The sequence below is a fragment of the Caretta caretta genome, chromosome 9 (genome assembly GCF_965140235.1).
Source record: "Caretta caretta isolate rCarCar2 chromosome 9, rCarCar1.hap1, whole genome shotgun sequence".
Lineage (NCBI taxonomy): Eukaryota > Metazoa > Chordata > Testudines > Cheloniidae > Caretta > Caretta caretta.
Window position 1 is genome coordinate 18097743 of NC_134214.1, and position 16864 is coordinate 18114606.

A 16864-nucleotide genomic window follows, 5' to 3' on the forward strand; every position below is an offset into this window, starting at 1 on the left:
GTGGCGTGCAGACATTTAATATGTTATCGTATACATCTCACATGAGCTTCAGTATGCAAGAATGGATACCCACTGACCCAATATTAATGGGTGGGCACTGATGCCTTTGTGTCTGCAAATTAGCAGTGTGTGTATATCTCTAGGCAGCTGTTTTTTCCAGTGCTCAATCTCTCACCTCTCTCTGGTTCAGTCCTTTAGTCTTCCTAACTGGATTTACATTTTACTATCCAGTGTTCTCTACTGAAGCTTTAAGCACTAGTTAAAGCTGAAAATGCCCCTTAGCCCATAAAGCCTGTAGAATATTGTAGCTGTTTCAGGCTTAACTCTGTCCTTTCATTGTTACACCAACATGAATGGGTCTCCAGCTCTGCAGAAAATAAACGCAAGGATCTTCATTCAGTCACTAATGATCATCTCTGCCTTCAGACCCAAAGTGAGGGAAGAAGGCAGGCTTAGAAAAAAGAAAAAAAAAACACTTTTCTTCTGAGATTACATATTTCACTAATAACCATGCTTTACAAAAAAGTCCCTAAAACTGGAATTGTTCAGCTGCTTGCAAAGGAAGCTGTCAAGTAAACAAAAGAAAAACCCAATTAAACTTTTTGTCACAGGATGAGCACTGATGTGTATGTACTATATAGATAGCACTGAATTAGGTCTATAACACACAACAGCATCATATGCGTTTTACAGGCATAAGACACAGTCCTTGACACAGTCCTTGAGTTCACAGTCTAAACAAACAGGATGCAATGCAGTGTCTTTTAAAAATCCCATTTTTTCCCCTAAAGGTTGGTTAGTTTTTATCATTGTAACCCCAACTATAGCCTCTATGATCATTTAATCATTCTGAGCCTGCAGTTCTTTCAGAGCAATTTCCAGCACCCCTGGGCATCTGCTGCATCCCTCTGCCAGCACAGGATGTAGAGAAGGCTACTTGCTAGATACAGCTCTCGCCTCAGTAGGGCTAAGCGAGCCCTAGATGTAGCAGGCTGGTCAGACGCGCCACGGACAAGCATTTCCTAGGAGCAGCGGTACCTCACTTCACTTACATGCCCTGCTGAAGTTGCAGCGATGCAGCCAGGGTCCAGGACAGACACAGCAGCCAGGCTCTCGGGGTCATCTCGGGGATCAAGAGCTGCCAACCGCCAGCTGCAAAAGTTGAGCGGGCTCAGCAGGAGCTAGCATCGGGCAGGGGCAGAGACGATGGCTGCTGGAGCAGGTCGTGGTCCGGAGCAGAGCCGCCGGAGCCCAAGGGTGCTGAGCGGGTGCTTCCTCCGAGGCTGCGGTGTTGGGCGCCGGCCGCTCTCAGCTCCCCCGCAGCCCCGGCTGCGTGTGATCAACAGGCTCCATGGAGCCCCGCACCTCCCGGGCGCAGCGCTCCAAATCCTTCAAAGCCGCCGCAAAGCAGCAAATCACCGGCCTCGCAGCCTCCTTGCCCAGCCCAGCCCAGCGCACCGCCCTGCCCTCCCGCGGGCGGGCTAGGCAGGGCTCGGCTCGGCAAATCTGAGCGCTTTTACCCGCAACTTCTTTTGGGGGCGGGCAGCACTAACTCCGCTTTTACACCCGGACCTGCCTCCGCAACCCCGCCCCCCAGTGCTCCCTCCCGCTCCCCCCCGCCCACACACCCCGCCCCAGTGCTTCTTCCCGCTCCCCCCACCGCTCACACCCCCCCGCCACAGTGCTTCTTCCCGCTCCCCCCACCGCTCACACCCCCCCGCCCCAGTGCTTCTTCCCGCTCCCCCCACCGCCTCCCCCACCGCCCCAGTGCTCCCTCCCGCTCCCCCCCGCTGACACCCCCCCACCCCAGTGCTCCCTCCCGCTCCCCCACGCCCCACCGCTTACACCTCCCCGCCCCTGTGCTTTTCCGCTCCCCCCACAGCTCACACACCCCGCCCCAGTGCTTCTTCCCGCTCCCCCACCGCTTACACCCCCCCAGTGCTCCCTCCCGCTCCCCCACCGCTTACACCCCCCCGCCCCAGTGCTTCTTCCCGCTCCCCCACCGCTTACACCCCCCCAGTGCTCCCTCCCGCTCCCCCACCGCTTACACCCCCCCGCCCCAGTGCTTCTTCCCGCTCCCCCACCGCTTACACCCCCCGCCCCAGTGCTCCCTCCCGCTCCCCCCCGCTGACACCCCCCGCCCCAGTGCTCCCTCCCGCTCCCCCCACCGCTCACACACCCCGCCCCAGTGCTCCCTCCCGCTCCCCCACCGCTTACACACCCCGCCCCAGTGCTTCTTCCCGCTCCCCCACCGCTTACACCCCCCCGCCTCAGTGCTTCTTCCCGCTCCCCCCCGCTGACACCCCCGCCTCAGTGCTTCTTCCCGCTCCCCTCACCGCTTACACCCCCCGCCTCAGTGCTTCTTCCCGCTCCCCCACCGCTTACACCCCCCCGCCTCAGTGCTTCTTCCCGCTCCCCTCACCGCTTACACCCCCCGCCTCAGTGCTTCTTCCCGCTCCCCCACCGCTTACACACCCCGCCCCAGTGCTCCCTCCCGCTCCCCCACCGCTTACACACCCCGCCCCAGTGCTTCTTCCCGCTCCCCCACCGCTTACACACCCCGCCCCAGTGTTCCCTCCCGCTCCCCCACCGCTTACACACCCCGCCCCAGTGCTTCTTCCCGCTCCCCCCACCACTTACAACCCCCCTGCCCCAGTGCTCCCTCCCGCTCCCCGACGCCTACACCCCCAGTGCTTCTTCCCGCTCCCCCCACCGCTTACACACCCCCCGCCCCAGTGCTCCTTCCCGCTCCCCCCACCAGCTACACCCCCCCTCCCCAGTGCTCCCTCCCGCTCCCCCACCGGCTACACTCCCACCCCAGTGCTCCCTCCTGCTCCCCCACGCCTACACCCCCAGTGCTCCTTCCTGCTCCCCCCACTACTTACACACCCCCCGCCCAAGTGCTCCCTCCCGCTCCCCCCACCGCTTGCACACCCCCCGCCCCAGTGCTCCTTCCTGCTCCCCCCACCGCCTACACACACCCCTGCCCCAGTTCTCCCTCCCCTCCCCCCACCGCTTACAAACCCCCCCGCCCCAGTGCTTCTTCCCGCTCCCCCCACCGCTTACACACCCCCCGCCCCAGTGCTTCTTACCGCTCCCCCCACCACTCACCCCCCCGCCCCAGTGCTCCCTCCCGCTCCCCCACCACTTACACCCCCCGCCCCAGTGCTCCCTTCTGCTCCCCCACCGTTTACACACACACCCCACCCCAGTGCTCCCTCCCGCTCCTCCACCGGCTACACCCCTGCCCCAGTGCTCCCTATCCTCCCTCACACCGCTTACACCCCCCGCCCCAGTGCTGCCGCTGCCCCTTCCCCCTCCACCGCTTACACCCCCCCACCCCAGTGCTCCCTCCCACTTCCCCCACCCCCAACTGCTTGCACCCCCCCTGCCCCAGTGCTCCCTCCCACTCCCCCACCGCTTACACCCACCAACCCAGTGCTCCTTCCCACTCCCTCCACCGCTTACACCCCCTGCCTCAGTGCTCCCTACAGCTCCCTCCCACTGCTTACACCCCCTGCCTCAGTGCTCCCTCTCCCTCCCCCCACTGCTTACACCCCCTGCCTCAGTGCTCCCTCCCCCACACCACTTACAACCCTGTCTTAGTCCTTTCTCGCACACACCCCACTCACAATTCACATGACTCAAACACAGCCCACCACAGGTGTTGGAACTAGGGCCGCTGCTGCATCCCCTGGCGTCAAGTGGTTTCCATCATACACAGGGTTTCCAGTTTGGCTAAATGGCTCTCAGCACCCCGACTGTACAAATTGTTCCAGCACCCCAGCCCATCCTCAGGCACTCATCCCACGCACTCAGACACACCCGGCAGCGGGACCAACACTCCCCACTCTGGTCTTAGCTCTTCCATTGCCCCCCACGTCACTGGAACAAGTGTCACCTCAGCCTTCCCTCCCCGATGCACACAGAACACAACCCCTCAAAACTCAAAGGCACCCCACACTCCCTAGCAGCGAGGGCCCACCCACCTCAGCTGTCACAGTGCACAACACTATGAACATACGTACCACTGACAGCACGTCAAGGAAGAAAACAAAATACAGAACGTTGGCCCTTTCCATAAGGAAAACATAACAAAAATACAACACAGTATGTTGAGACACAGGTATCAAGTTATATTACTGAGAGAAATCATTAAGGGCCCAATCCTGCAATCGCTTACACCTGTGTAACTTTACTTGCCTGAGTTAAACCAATAAGACCACTCACAGGAATAGCTGTTGCTGGAATAGCACCTGATAAACATTAGACAAATTATTAGTATTAAATAAGTGCTTTACGAACAAGGACTAAAAGTGGGCCTTGTTATAACTACAGCTGTTAGCCCAGTTATAAACAATTCTAATTATTTTTGGACTGATTAAGGAGGAGTCAAGTTGAGTCTCCATTTGAAAGAGAGTTGAAATCAAAGAGGTACGATCTTTTTGTTCTCTTTGTACAGTACCTATCACAATGGGGTCCTGGCCTATGACTGGGGCTTCTACACACTACAGCAATACAAAGGATAATACTACTGTACTATCAAGCCTCACCTCTCACACCTGCAATCCCATCTTTTGCCATTTCTACTGCCAATTCTCTGTCTCAACAGCTAGCCTGGGAGACAGAAAGAAGTCGTACAGCGCAATGCTGTTGTCCTGTATTCCCTCTCCCCTTCTCTGCTCCTCCCTTTTCTCCTGTGTTGTTTTGTCCACCTCCCCTCTCACCTGTGAACTCCCTGCATCTCTTCTTGTGAGAGGTCACTTCACTTCCCCACCTATAAAGAGGCATCTCCTAAACCCAAATTGCTGCTACAGCTTGCTTTATAGTGTGCAACAATGAATGAGGCACACAACACACAGCTGGAATTGGGGAGGGATTTGTTCCTGTAATAACACATTCAGTTATCTATAATCTCATTTGCATGGTGATTTTGCAGCTACGGGGAGAGGAGAGCTATCCATTTCCTACGCCCTCTATCTACTACTGGATGCCAGGCAATAGGCTCTTCTTTCTCCTGGTTGCTAGACGAAACCTGTTTCTCCCCTTTATGGGGCTGGCTCCTGGATGCCAGGGCCCCAAGAGAGGGTTCTCTCCCCATCACTTCTCTTTCATTCTTACTCTTCTGGATGCTCCTACATTCTATGTATGGTACTTACATGGCCCACTCTACCACTGCATCTGAGCTCTTCACAAATTTAAGAAAAGGAGGACTTGTGGCACCTTAGAGACTAACAAATTTATTAGAGCATACGCTTTCGTGAGCTACAGCTCACTTCATCGGATGCTGTAGCTCACAAAAGCTTATGCTCTAATAAATTTGTTAGTCTCTAAGGTGCCACGAGTACTCCTTTTCTTTTTACGGATACAGACTAACATGGCTACTACTCTGAAACCTGTCACAAATTTAATACATCCATTTTCACGACACCTATCCCCATTTTACAGATGGAAAATTGAGGCACAGAGAGACTGAGCTCCAAATTTTAAAGGCATTTAGGCATGTAAAGCTGCAAATAGGTGCCTAACTACCTTTTAAAGAAAGCTGACTGTGAGGGTATGTCTACACTGCAATTAGACACCCGCAGCTGGCCCATGCCAGCTGACGCAGGCTCGTAGGACTGTGGGGCTGTTTAATTGCAGTGTAGACATTCCAGTTTGGGCTGCATCCCAAGCTCTGGGACCCTCCCAGCTTGCAGAGGAGGAGACCAGGTTCCAGCCCGAGCCCAGACATCTACACTGCAATTAAACAGCCCCACGAACCCAAGTTTGCTGGCATGGGCTAACCACGGGTTTTTAATTGTAGACATATCAAAAAAGCGAACAGAATGTTGGGAATCATCAAGAAAGGGATAACTAATAAGACAGAAAATATCATATTGCATCTATGTAAATCCATGGTACGCTCGCACCTTGAATACTGTGTACAGAAGTGGTCGCCCAATCTCAAAAAAGATATATTGGAATTGGAAAAGGTTCAGAAAAAGGCAACAAAAATGTTTAGGGGTATAGAACGCCTTCCGTTTGAGGAAAGGTTAATAAGACTGGGACTTTTCAGCTTGGAAAAGAGGCGACTAAGGGGGCATATGATAGAGGTCTATAAAATCATGAGTGGTATAGAGAAAGTAAATAAGGAAGTGTTATTTACTCCTTCTCATAACACAAAAACAAGGGGCCACCAAATTACATTAATAGGTAGCAGGTTTAAAACAAACGCAAGAAAGTATTTTTTCACACAATGCACTGTCAACCTCTGGAACTCCAACAGACGGTGTTGTGAAGGCCAATACTATAACGGGGTTCAAAAGGGAGCTAGATGGATTCATGGAAGATAGGGCCATCGATGGCTATTAGCCAGGATGGGCAGGAATGGTGTCCCTAGCCTCTGCCAGAAGCTGGGATTGGGTGATAGGGCATGGATCACTTGATGATAACCTGTCTGGTCATTCTTTTCGGGGCACCTACCATTGCCACTGTCGGAGGACAGGATATTGGGCTTGATGGACCTTTGGTCTGACCCAGTATGGCCATTCTTATGTTCTTATATCCTAAGTTACTTACCCAACAAGGTCATACAGGAAGTCTGTGGTGCAGGGAATTGAAAACAGGTTTCCCAAGACCCAGGCAAAAATCCTATCTCCTAGACCACCCTTCCTCTCTTCCCCATACTTCTTTCCTGAACTTGAATCCTGGGAGAAAAGGTGACTTTCCTCCTCCCTCATAGCCACTGAGAAAGAAAGCTACACTCTCTGAGGTACTAGCAGACCAAGGAGAGATAACATGCATGGGGTGATGAGTGTCTCAGGGTGGAAGGAGCACATATTAGGAATGACCTAACATGGGAGAGAGGGGCCACTACACTACAGGAGAAATAGGCTACTTGCAGCTTACCCACCACACCATGATCTTCATATCGCTAGACCAGGGAGACAGGAAACCAACTATTAAGGGCTCCAATCCAATTCTAGCTGAAGACAATTTGATTTCTTTTTAGTTTAGTGGCATTAGTTTCGGCCCAAACTGCTTCCATAACAGCTCCAATAGAGGCCCACAACTGCCCACAACTTATGGTGCCCACAACTCATTGTTTAGACACTAATACTATGAAGATGTTTATGAGTAAACATCTGTTTCAGAAGAACCATGAATGAATTTCCCTTTATTTAATTCCTGTAACAAGACACATCCGTTTTCACTCTGAGCGTCCATCAATGTATGAAGAAAAGGAGGACTTGTGGCACCTTAGAGACTAACAAATTTATTTGGGCATAGGCTTTCGTGAGCTACAGCTCACTTCATCAGATGGTTTCTGTTTTCTAACAGTATTGTTGAAACACTTAGGAATCATAACAAGAAAGTTATTTTTATATAGTATTGTTCATTGTTTTGAAGCCTGAAGTGACACGATGCCCCTGGGATTGTATCAAGGAAGTTTCAACGTGTTGGTTTTTTTTAATGTAAAGAAAATATATCGCACACATAAGAACCCAGTGCAGATTAACTGTACCCTGAAATTTCCAATGAGCTGCTAAGCCTTTCCTTGCATCTGGAGTAGTTTTAACTCTGCAGGGCCCTGAGTTCAGCTAATCTCATTATCTCCTGGAGTGCACACAGGTTTTTAATCATTTTATTTCTTAAAGCCTAGCAAAATCTTCCATAAAATAATAGACCTTCTTTATGTCAAGGCTGAATGTTAATTATAGCTGAGATGCCATCCTCAGTCTGAAACTACTTTAAGATCAGTGCATGACAAAACAGTAACAGCCAAGACTATGCAAAAATCTTCTTGCCCAGCTAGTGATCCAATAAGACAAATTTGTTTTTTACAAGGTGATTTTTTAAAAAATATAACATTTGTGAAGATCTATTGGACAAATCACTTAACATTCTTCTAAAACTAACATTTCAAATCCCTTCACCGTTTTTTGTGGAGGGGTTTTAAATGCACATTTCTAACATATCATGTAGTTATAAAAACATTGGCACCAGGACATGCAAATAGGGATGTACAAAATGTTCTCCAAAACCAACGCATAGGCCTTGATCCTGCATTGTGTTATTTCTTTTGATCATTATCTAGTATTACTTCCTCAGTTATATATTAATGAAATCATCCTGCAACGACTGACTTCAGTGGGACAGCAGGACCACTCACAAGAGTGAATTGCAGGGAACTGGCCTATTGCTAGTGAACCAGGTTTTAGCAGTGTATTAAGAGAATGGATATGGCCAGTTTTAAGTTATAGGCCAGATCCTCAGTGAGTGTGAATGGGAGCAGCTCCACAGTGCTCCACACTTCGGAACTAGCTGAGGAGTTGGCCCTATATGAACATCAACAAGAAAAAAAGTACACACAAACAAACCACATGGAAACATATGGTCTAACTATATTTTGTGCTTGCAATGTTTTTTATGAAGTGGCCTCATTTTTTGCCTATTGTTAGTTTATACAGTAGATTAGTGTTCTTTGGTGTGTTCATAAACAGTGATGTATATGCAAGTTAATTGCTCATATTTTCCTCTGAAATTACATTGCAAAGTAATACTTTCATAGAAAGTAATGAGGATTTTATTTCCTCTTAACCCAGCTCTGACGAGAGCCAATTCATACAGGCTCCTCTCTAACCAGAAGGATGGCAATATAACAGTTTAAGCATTTTGATTTTAAAAGGGAAACTAATAAAATACTTAGGCCCAGAACCATAAAGGGACATAGGCACTGAAATGCCAGACATATGTGCTTAAGGGCATGTCTACAATAAAAACATAAGTCGACCTATGTTAGGTTGACTTACAACCAGTTCATGTCCACACTCCTCGTCTTCTGTGCGTCCTCCCCAGGAGTGCTTCCATAGATTTCAAAGGGGCAGTGCCGGGGGCTGAGAGCCCAGGCTCTCAGCTCCACTTGCAGCTCCCTGCCAGGAGCTTGGCTGCCTCCCTGAACTCTCAGCTCCCTACTCCACCTGGGGAGCACAGGAGCCTCTAGGCTGTGCCCACCTGGCTCCCCATTCCCAGCCAGGCTGCACCCTGGACTCCCTGCCCCACATGGGGAACCTGGCAGCCTCCCAGAGTCTCCCCGTGGAAAGCCAGGGGGCTGCTCCGATGTCCGCGGCTCTCCGCTGGGAGTCTGGGAACCTCCTGGACTCCACGTGCAGAGCTCCCTGCTGGGAACCTGGCTGCAGTAGGAAGCAGGGAGCCAAGAGCTCAGGGGGGAGCATCCAGGCTCTGAGTGGCATGGAGTGGGGACCCAAGCGGGCAGCCGGGCTCCCCATGGAGAGCAGGGAGCCCAGAGCCTCCAAGCAGCACCAGGAGGTTGGGAACCAGGAGCCGCAGGGCACAGCCCCAGGCAAGCACAGTCCCGCTCGGAACAGGGAGCCCGGGCAGCAGCTGGGCTCTGAGCGGGGCAAGCCCAGCATGGCTGGGAGCAGGGAGCCCCAGGGCAGCCCGCCTCTACCTGGAGCTCCTCCCCCACTCCGGGGATAGTCCAGCTTTCTTGTCAATTTCACGGCTGGAGCACGGAGCCATGAAATTGACAAGAATGACAGCCAACAGCTGCGTCCCCCTAACTACACCAACAAACCCTACCCCCTTCTGGGCGGTGGAGTCATTATGTCCATGTAATAGGGCACTTACATCAGCAGGAGCAAGGCTGTAGTGTGTACACTGACATCATTAGATCAATGTAAGCTGCCTGACATTGACCTAACTCTGTAGTGTAGACTAAGCCTCATTCCCAGCTTCGGCTCCACTGCCATCCACAGAACTCCTGCCAAACCCTGTAGCTGCCTAAACTCACTCCACACCTAAGTTTCTAGGGTGACAGTTCCCTCAGCTCCTATGTTTCTGTCTCTGGGCATGTGCGCTGGTGCCCCCTCTAGGCATCTGGATGCTTATCTCCCGCTTAAGCCACAGAGCGATTCACAAACTGGAAGAAGACTGGCATTTGGTTGCTTAAATTGTGTGTGGGGCCCAATTTGGTAGGCATGCCTACCATATCGGGTCCCATTCCAAATCAAGGAAGAGAAAGAAAAGATGACGCCACTACCTACCTTCCAACTTGTAGCTCAGTGGTTAGAGCATTCACCTTGGATGTGGAAGACCAAGGTTCACTTCCCCCTCCTCGCAGGAGGGGGAGTATGGCTATGGGGCTCCCTCAGTCTCTCCTACTGCAGCTGTTCCACTGTGGAAAAAGAAAGAAAGAGGGAGTGGAGCAGGGGGACTGGATCAAGGTCCCTCATCTCCCAGGTGAATGCCCTAGCCACTGGACTCCAGAGTCTCTCTCTATCAATGGCTCAATGATTACTTACATTTTTATCCACAGGGGAACAGTCAGTCAATGGAGATCCAGGATTAGAACTCAGCTCTTCTACCTCTAGGGTGGTAACCAGTCACCCAAACCACACTTCCTTTCAACAGAAACAGGAACTTCTGTGAATTCTCTTTCTCAGCTATTGCTCAATGCTTTATTATTAACTAGTACTATAGTTTTCTGGGAGCAACTCAGTTCCCACTTACTCTCACCCAAGAGCCTGAATTAGTGTCCAAACCCCATCACAGGGTTTAAACATTATCGGGAACTGAAAACAACAAACCATTAATCTCAGCCTTGGCATCTTTCCAAACTTGGCTTTCCCTCTTCTGTTTAAGTGTCTGCTGTCAAAATAGATATTCCCATTCATCGCCTCTATATCCTGGTTGGAGCTAATTGGACCCACTCACCAGTAATCACCCTGAATTTTAATATGGGTTTCAGCATCTGGGCCTACAATGACTCAACAGAAGATGCATGCATTCCTGTACACAGAGTCTACTTCCCCCTAACTACACCGACAAACCCAATGTCACTCATGGAGGTGGAGTCACTATGTCAGTGTCCAGCTGCTCTTCTTGTCCATCTTCTTCAAGCTGAAGAAGATCTTTGAAGATGGGGATTTCCATTTTGTGGGTCATGTTACAGAGCCTGTATACAAATGCAATCATCTGGAATATAAGATTTGATATAAATTGAGTAGTAGCACGTTCGTTTTACAGTTCAGACACTTGACTCAAGTCTGCAGGTTGAAAGAAGCATTCATAAAAGCCGTTCTCTAAAAAAGAGCCACTTTCCCCTAGAAGAGGAACATCTTACTATCAAAAACGAGGTCTTCAATGGACAATGAGCCACAAACATTGAAACTTATGCAAGACCAGCCAGAAAACAATCTAAATTTGCCAAGAAACCAGTGGGAGTTGGGAAACTTTGATACATAGGAATAGAAGGAGGGAAAGACCACATGCTCCCTTCCCCCCAGTATCAGGAAACTGAACATGTAAAATTCATCCACTGTTTCCTAACAGATGTGTCTCAGTCAAGGTAATTGTCGATATGTCCTGGGGGAAATTTCTTCCTCTCTCTACATCTGGTCCGGCCTGGTACATAATAATAACTCTTCATGGTTAAGCATCTACTGTAAACCCATGTACCACTCCTCCAATCATCAGGGTTTTCCTACGATGATCTGGGTTTCCTAAGCTGTTAACAAGATTTGATTTTGGACACAGTGGCAGAGTCTGCCACTTTACAAGTACAGCTCTGCTCTATATCAACCAAAGTGACACACAACAGCCTTTGAAGGAATTGTCCCACAAATGTATCATCACTTAAATCATTGGTTCACTTGCATTGGTGGTAGTAACAGTGGGAGCATTAGCATAGGCAAGGCCCGAGGGACTGCTGGTATTATCAGTATATTGCCTAGGCCTTCTCTGACCAGCCTAGACAACCCAACCGGAAAAACATCAGCAGCTATGTCTACCCCAGTGCTCCCATTGGGGAAGCCAAACCAGTAGCAGCCACAGTGGGAAATTTTGTAGAAAATGGCTGTATAGTGAAAGCTAGAGGCTCAGATCTGCAAAGGTGCCTAAGTAACCAGGTCTGCTTCGGTTCCTAAGTCCCAGATTTAAGCACCACTGAGAGCCACAAAATCCCTGCTAAGTTTCTGCCGCTGAGCAAGTGCACTGCTGCTTCAGGCAGGCACGTGGCTGCCTGTGCCCCAACATAATTGTCAAAGCAGGCAGCAATAGACCTTGCCTCGCCAATTGAGCCTGCAGGCCCCGCTCCAGTAGACATGCTCAGAGCATGCCTAACCTCATGAAAAATGGCAGGGTGGGCAGAGGAGGAGGGGGATATTGCCTCCCTTATCACTTTTAGCCCAGCCTCCTGCCATCATCATTGTTTTATATGGAGTTAGACATTGTGGGGAGGGATAGCTCAGTGGTTTGAGCATTGCCCTGCTAAACCCAGGGTTGTGAGTTCAATCCTTGAGGGGGCCATTTAGGGTTCTGGGGGCAGAAATTGGGGATCGGTCCTGCTTTGAGCAGGGGATTGGACTAGATGACCTCCTGAGGTCCCTTCCAACCCTGATATTCTATTCTATGATCATTGGTCACCACCATTCCTGTCGGAAACAGCTAAGAGGTCTGACAATCTAGCCTAGTGGGACTACACAATGTGCCCCACAGGGGTTAGTACCAAAGGACTTTCTATAGGATGGAAGACACATAACCTTCATTCTCCTCCCCTCCAGTTGCTCAGAGAGTTGCTCATAGAGGGTCCAACATAATTCTCCTTTCCAAACACTGACTATACTGCTTATATATCATTGTCAGTTCATGAATTCTGTGGTGGAGACAGTTTCTCTCACACCATTCCCTTTGCTCTCCACTTTACATTTAACCTTTACTTCTATCAACATCACTCTAATTTCCAGCCTGCAGAGGAAAGAACTAAGATATACCACAACATGAGCAAGTTTGCCTATTGCACTGAAAAGCTCTCTCTTGCCCCCCTTTTTTATACCCCCTCCAATCCAATCCTCAACATTTCAATTTTCTGCCTGGTTTTTAAATCCTGGCTAGTTACAGGATTTCACCTTCCCTCCTGATAGCAGCTCTCGTGCAGAGATTGTAATTAGAGTAACTGTGCTGTGTTCTGTTATTAGCAGGAATTGTGATTTTTAGGGTGGTGGGTTAATTGCTAATAACCATATGCAATACTTTCCCTCAAGATGTTTTCCATTATATTAATTAACTTAGCAGCTGGGATAACTGCTATTAACTGTTTGTCTTTGCAGTATTCCTCATTTTGGACTGTTCTAAAAATCTCTTATTTGGCTTTTTGTTTGTTTGTTTGCTAATTCTCAGGGAAGCGAGAATAAAGAGGTGAATTGAATGCCATATATTGGTAGTTGTCTACTTTCAGGTATCTTTCAGTATATTCTCAGGGCGCCTGATTCTCCACTGCTCTTCATCTTGTGTAGTCATATACATCTGTGGAGAATTGGTGTAAAACACTGCTAGGTAAGGATACAGCAGAGAATGTAGCAAAAGGATTTTTATTGATTAATCTATGTGTCAGGGTTAGACACTGCAGTGCTGAAGATGTGTCTTTTAGAAGTCAGGCCACTTACAGTTTCCCACAGCTATCTTTAAACTTACACACCAGCAGTTTAAGATCGCTCTTAAAATTTCAGAGAGAATACTACCTGTATCTTGATGTTTTTAGCTAAATCACTTCCTTGCTATGTTTACTCAGTTCAGTTTCTTTCCCCACAATAAAGGCTGGAATTATGCTGATAGGCAGGGGAAAACATATAGAGAATTGAGCTGGAATTGTATTGTCTGTTGTTTTGATGGCATTTGCCAATACCTTTCATTTCTGAGATTTAAAAAGAGAAGAGAAGAAAGCGTCCAGTTGGTAGGACCATATGGTAATGTCATGGGTATTTTGTTGGCTTGCGTCAAAAGAGAATCCTGCAAGGAAAAACTTTGCTCATGAAATTGTTGTAAAAGTTTTTAGGGAAAGTGAAGATAACTTTATTTAAGTGCACTTTGGCCCAACAAATTAAATTCTGTAAAATGCTCATATGCTTGACTGATCTACAGTGTAGCAAAATTTCAAAGTGATGTTCACTGAACAAATCTGAATAATAAATGTGAAGAATGGGTGATTTGCCTGATTTAAAAAAGAAGGCTGATTTGTTGAGTAAATTATTCACTGTGAGTTATCAACACAGCTCTAGTCACAAAAGAGTTGCTTGGATTTACAGTCACCAACCACCTCTTTGTGCAAAACTACACCCAGTTTATTCTTTTATTTTAAAGTGACTATCAGTAGTGCCTCAAATGTTCTAATTTAGGGCTAGATCTTCAAAAGTGCTCAGTGTCTCTCAAATATGGTCATTAGAGGTCAAATCCAGTCATTCTAATCCATTTTAGTGAACGTGTCACCCATTATATACAAGAAAAAAACATTCCAAAGTAGAATTTTCCTTTAGAACTCCCAATACCTTTGGAATGGTTCATCTGTTTAAAGTGTAAGCTCCTTAGGGAAACTGTGTTTTCTTCTTTGTGTTATATAGTGCTGAGCACATGGTTTGTACTTAAGAAATCATAAGTAATGATACTGAGAACAAAATAAATACTTTAAAAAAAAACAGGAACCAATGAAACCCAAATAGTAAGGATAGTTGAATGCAAACCTTGATATAAGAAATGAGATTCTCGGTTGAAACACAGGAGTGTGTTATTATGTATAACCTTCCCATCTGTGCTGACAACACTTCTTTCTCAGAGATACTTTAGAACATTTCTTTATTGTCACTTTTCACCATTGATCTTTTAAATGCCTGATGCAGCCTATAATCAGTCAGTCAGCTAATTAGTGCAACAGCTGAGGGAGAAGGTGGTGGGAGGAGAGAGCTGAGGTGAAATTAAATAGGGGGCAGTTTTCCTTTTTCTTAGGTTCATGTTTTCTTGGCTTTGAAGGCACTTGATCTATAATGCAAAGGGCATTTGTATAAGAGGGTTTTTTGTTGTTTATTTTTTCTGAGTGATAGCTTATTTTATATAAAATATATCTGATATCAGATTATGGGGCATGTGCTTGTTATAAAAGTCCACTGGAAATCTGGGAATCAAAAACTTTCTTATTTAGTCTTTTCCAATCTCAGCCCAAATTCTCATGGAGTTCAGTGGTAGTTTGGAGTGAGGAAGAATTGCAGGATTTGGCCCTTACATGAAAATGGGTTAAGAACAGTGTTGGTTCTAAAATATATACTAGTCTAAATTCCTTTCATTTCTGTGATAGAAAGAAAAGATCTTCCCCAAAGATACAAAAAAGATCTCAAGATTCTACAATGCTAAACATTCTTCTGAATTCCTTTTTAAACTCAGTGGACCAAATTCAAAGGAGAGTTGGAGTTAAACTAACTTGATGTGACCTACACCTTCTTCTTCCCTAAATGTGGATAATATATCATTTATTATCCTGTACTTTATAAACACACTCTTTCTAAAGCACTATCAGGTTGACCCAGTGCGTCTATTTCAATCTAATGGAATCTAATTAGGTGTAACAAACATACTAAGAGGACTGAAGTATATAGCAAGCTTACATGGCTAGCAGGAGGGTATATGAGAGTTAAAGTAGGTGACCATCACTTTAACTTACACCTTCTTTTGAATCCTCATCATATAATTACAATAATTTAGACTGCCTTACACTTACAAATTAGGAAGTGGAATAGCTCCCTGTGCATAAGGAAGCCTAAGTTAGGGTAAGGATCCCAGATTCTGCTACCATTTACACTAGTGTAAATCAGGAGCGACTCCGTTGCCTTCACTGGAGTCGCTTGATTTATGCTGGTGTAAATGGGGGCAGAATTTGGCCCAGGTAGCCTCTTACCCCACCTTAAGCATTACTTCTGACTCAACTCACCATCTCTTGCCCGACATACACATAATCATATTGAGCACTCCCTTCTGCTCACAGTTACACTATTGTAACTCCCAGTGTGCCTGACTAAGCCCCTAAAATTTAATTAAAAGTCCTCCATATACATATTGCTCTTTTAATGTACTATGTTTAAATACTTGGCTCCAGACCCTTCCCCATTTCTAGCTTTTTTGCTTTAACACACCAAGCAACATCAAGTCTAGAAACATCTACAGCACAGTAGTTCATATAATGAATTTTGCAAGCTCTCTTGCAAGTTTCCCTATAACATGATGGCAACCAATTTCTCTAATAAAGGCAAAAGATCCATTAAGACAGCTAACTTGGAAAGGGTCCTGTCTTGCTAAGCATGCCTGCTTGCGGAGGTGTAAAAGGTTAAATTCTTTCTGATAACCAAACTATATCAAAATGTTCTTAACTCCATTATCCTCAGGAAACCTATAAATATCCTTGAACAGCTCTTCCAATCCACTGCATTTGACCTGATACTATATCTATATATAGCTATAGATATAGTATGAGGCAGAATTTAAATGTTCTTGTCTTTGGGGAGTTGATAAACTGAAGATGGTTTAATAAGCTTTGTTTCAAATTCTTAAGTGAGGCTGATATTAGCATCAGCACTATTTGTTGCCAAATACAAATAAAATCATTCTGAGAGGGGTAAATTGTGCTGACCATGCTTCATGAAACAGCAAGCATAAGATTGCAGCAATAAAATGGTATTAAATATTTTACACAAGCTTGCATGTTTATTTATCTACATCTTAAAAGTATCCAAAAATAACAAAACGGTGTTGGAACTGCACTCCTGGATACTTATGAAAGAAGCATATGTATATGAGAAAATATATGCAGGGTCCAATTCTGCAATCTTTACTCCAGCAAAACTCCCATTGACTGGAATAAGGACTGCAGGATTTTCTGTTTCTATTATTCTGTTTCAACAGTTATTCATTCACCTAAGTATGAATTCCTTCATTAGATCCATACGTAGAGTTTTGCACCCTCTGGTGCAACAACAGAACAGCTCGAGTTTGAATATACTGTACAAAGAAACTTTATTCATAGAGTAATGCTGGTACTATA

General features: G+C 47.0%; 1 protein-coding gene across 6 annotated transcripts in view; it reads right to left on the bottom strand.

The window, feature by feature from the left end:
* Positions 1 to 16864, bottom strand: part of LOC125642499 (uncharacterized) — a 324292-nt gene that overhangs the window by 291018 nt on the left and 16410 nt on the right. For 4 of the 6 annotated variants that reach the window (XM_075132130.1, XM_075132131.1, XM_048863983.2 and 1 more), the window contains exon 1: positions 1053 to 1554. The exons of 1 other annotated variant lie outside the window; for it this stretch is intronic. In XM_075132130.1, coding sequence (XP_074988231.1) covers positions 1053 to 1123 — 71 coding nt within the window. In that variant the 5' untranslated portion in view covers positions 1124 to 1554. Of the gene's footprint in view, positions 1 to 1052; positions 1556 to 16864 lie in introns of those variants that run through there. One more of the 6 variants, XM_048863985.2, reaches the window with a different exon arrangement.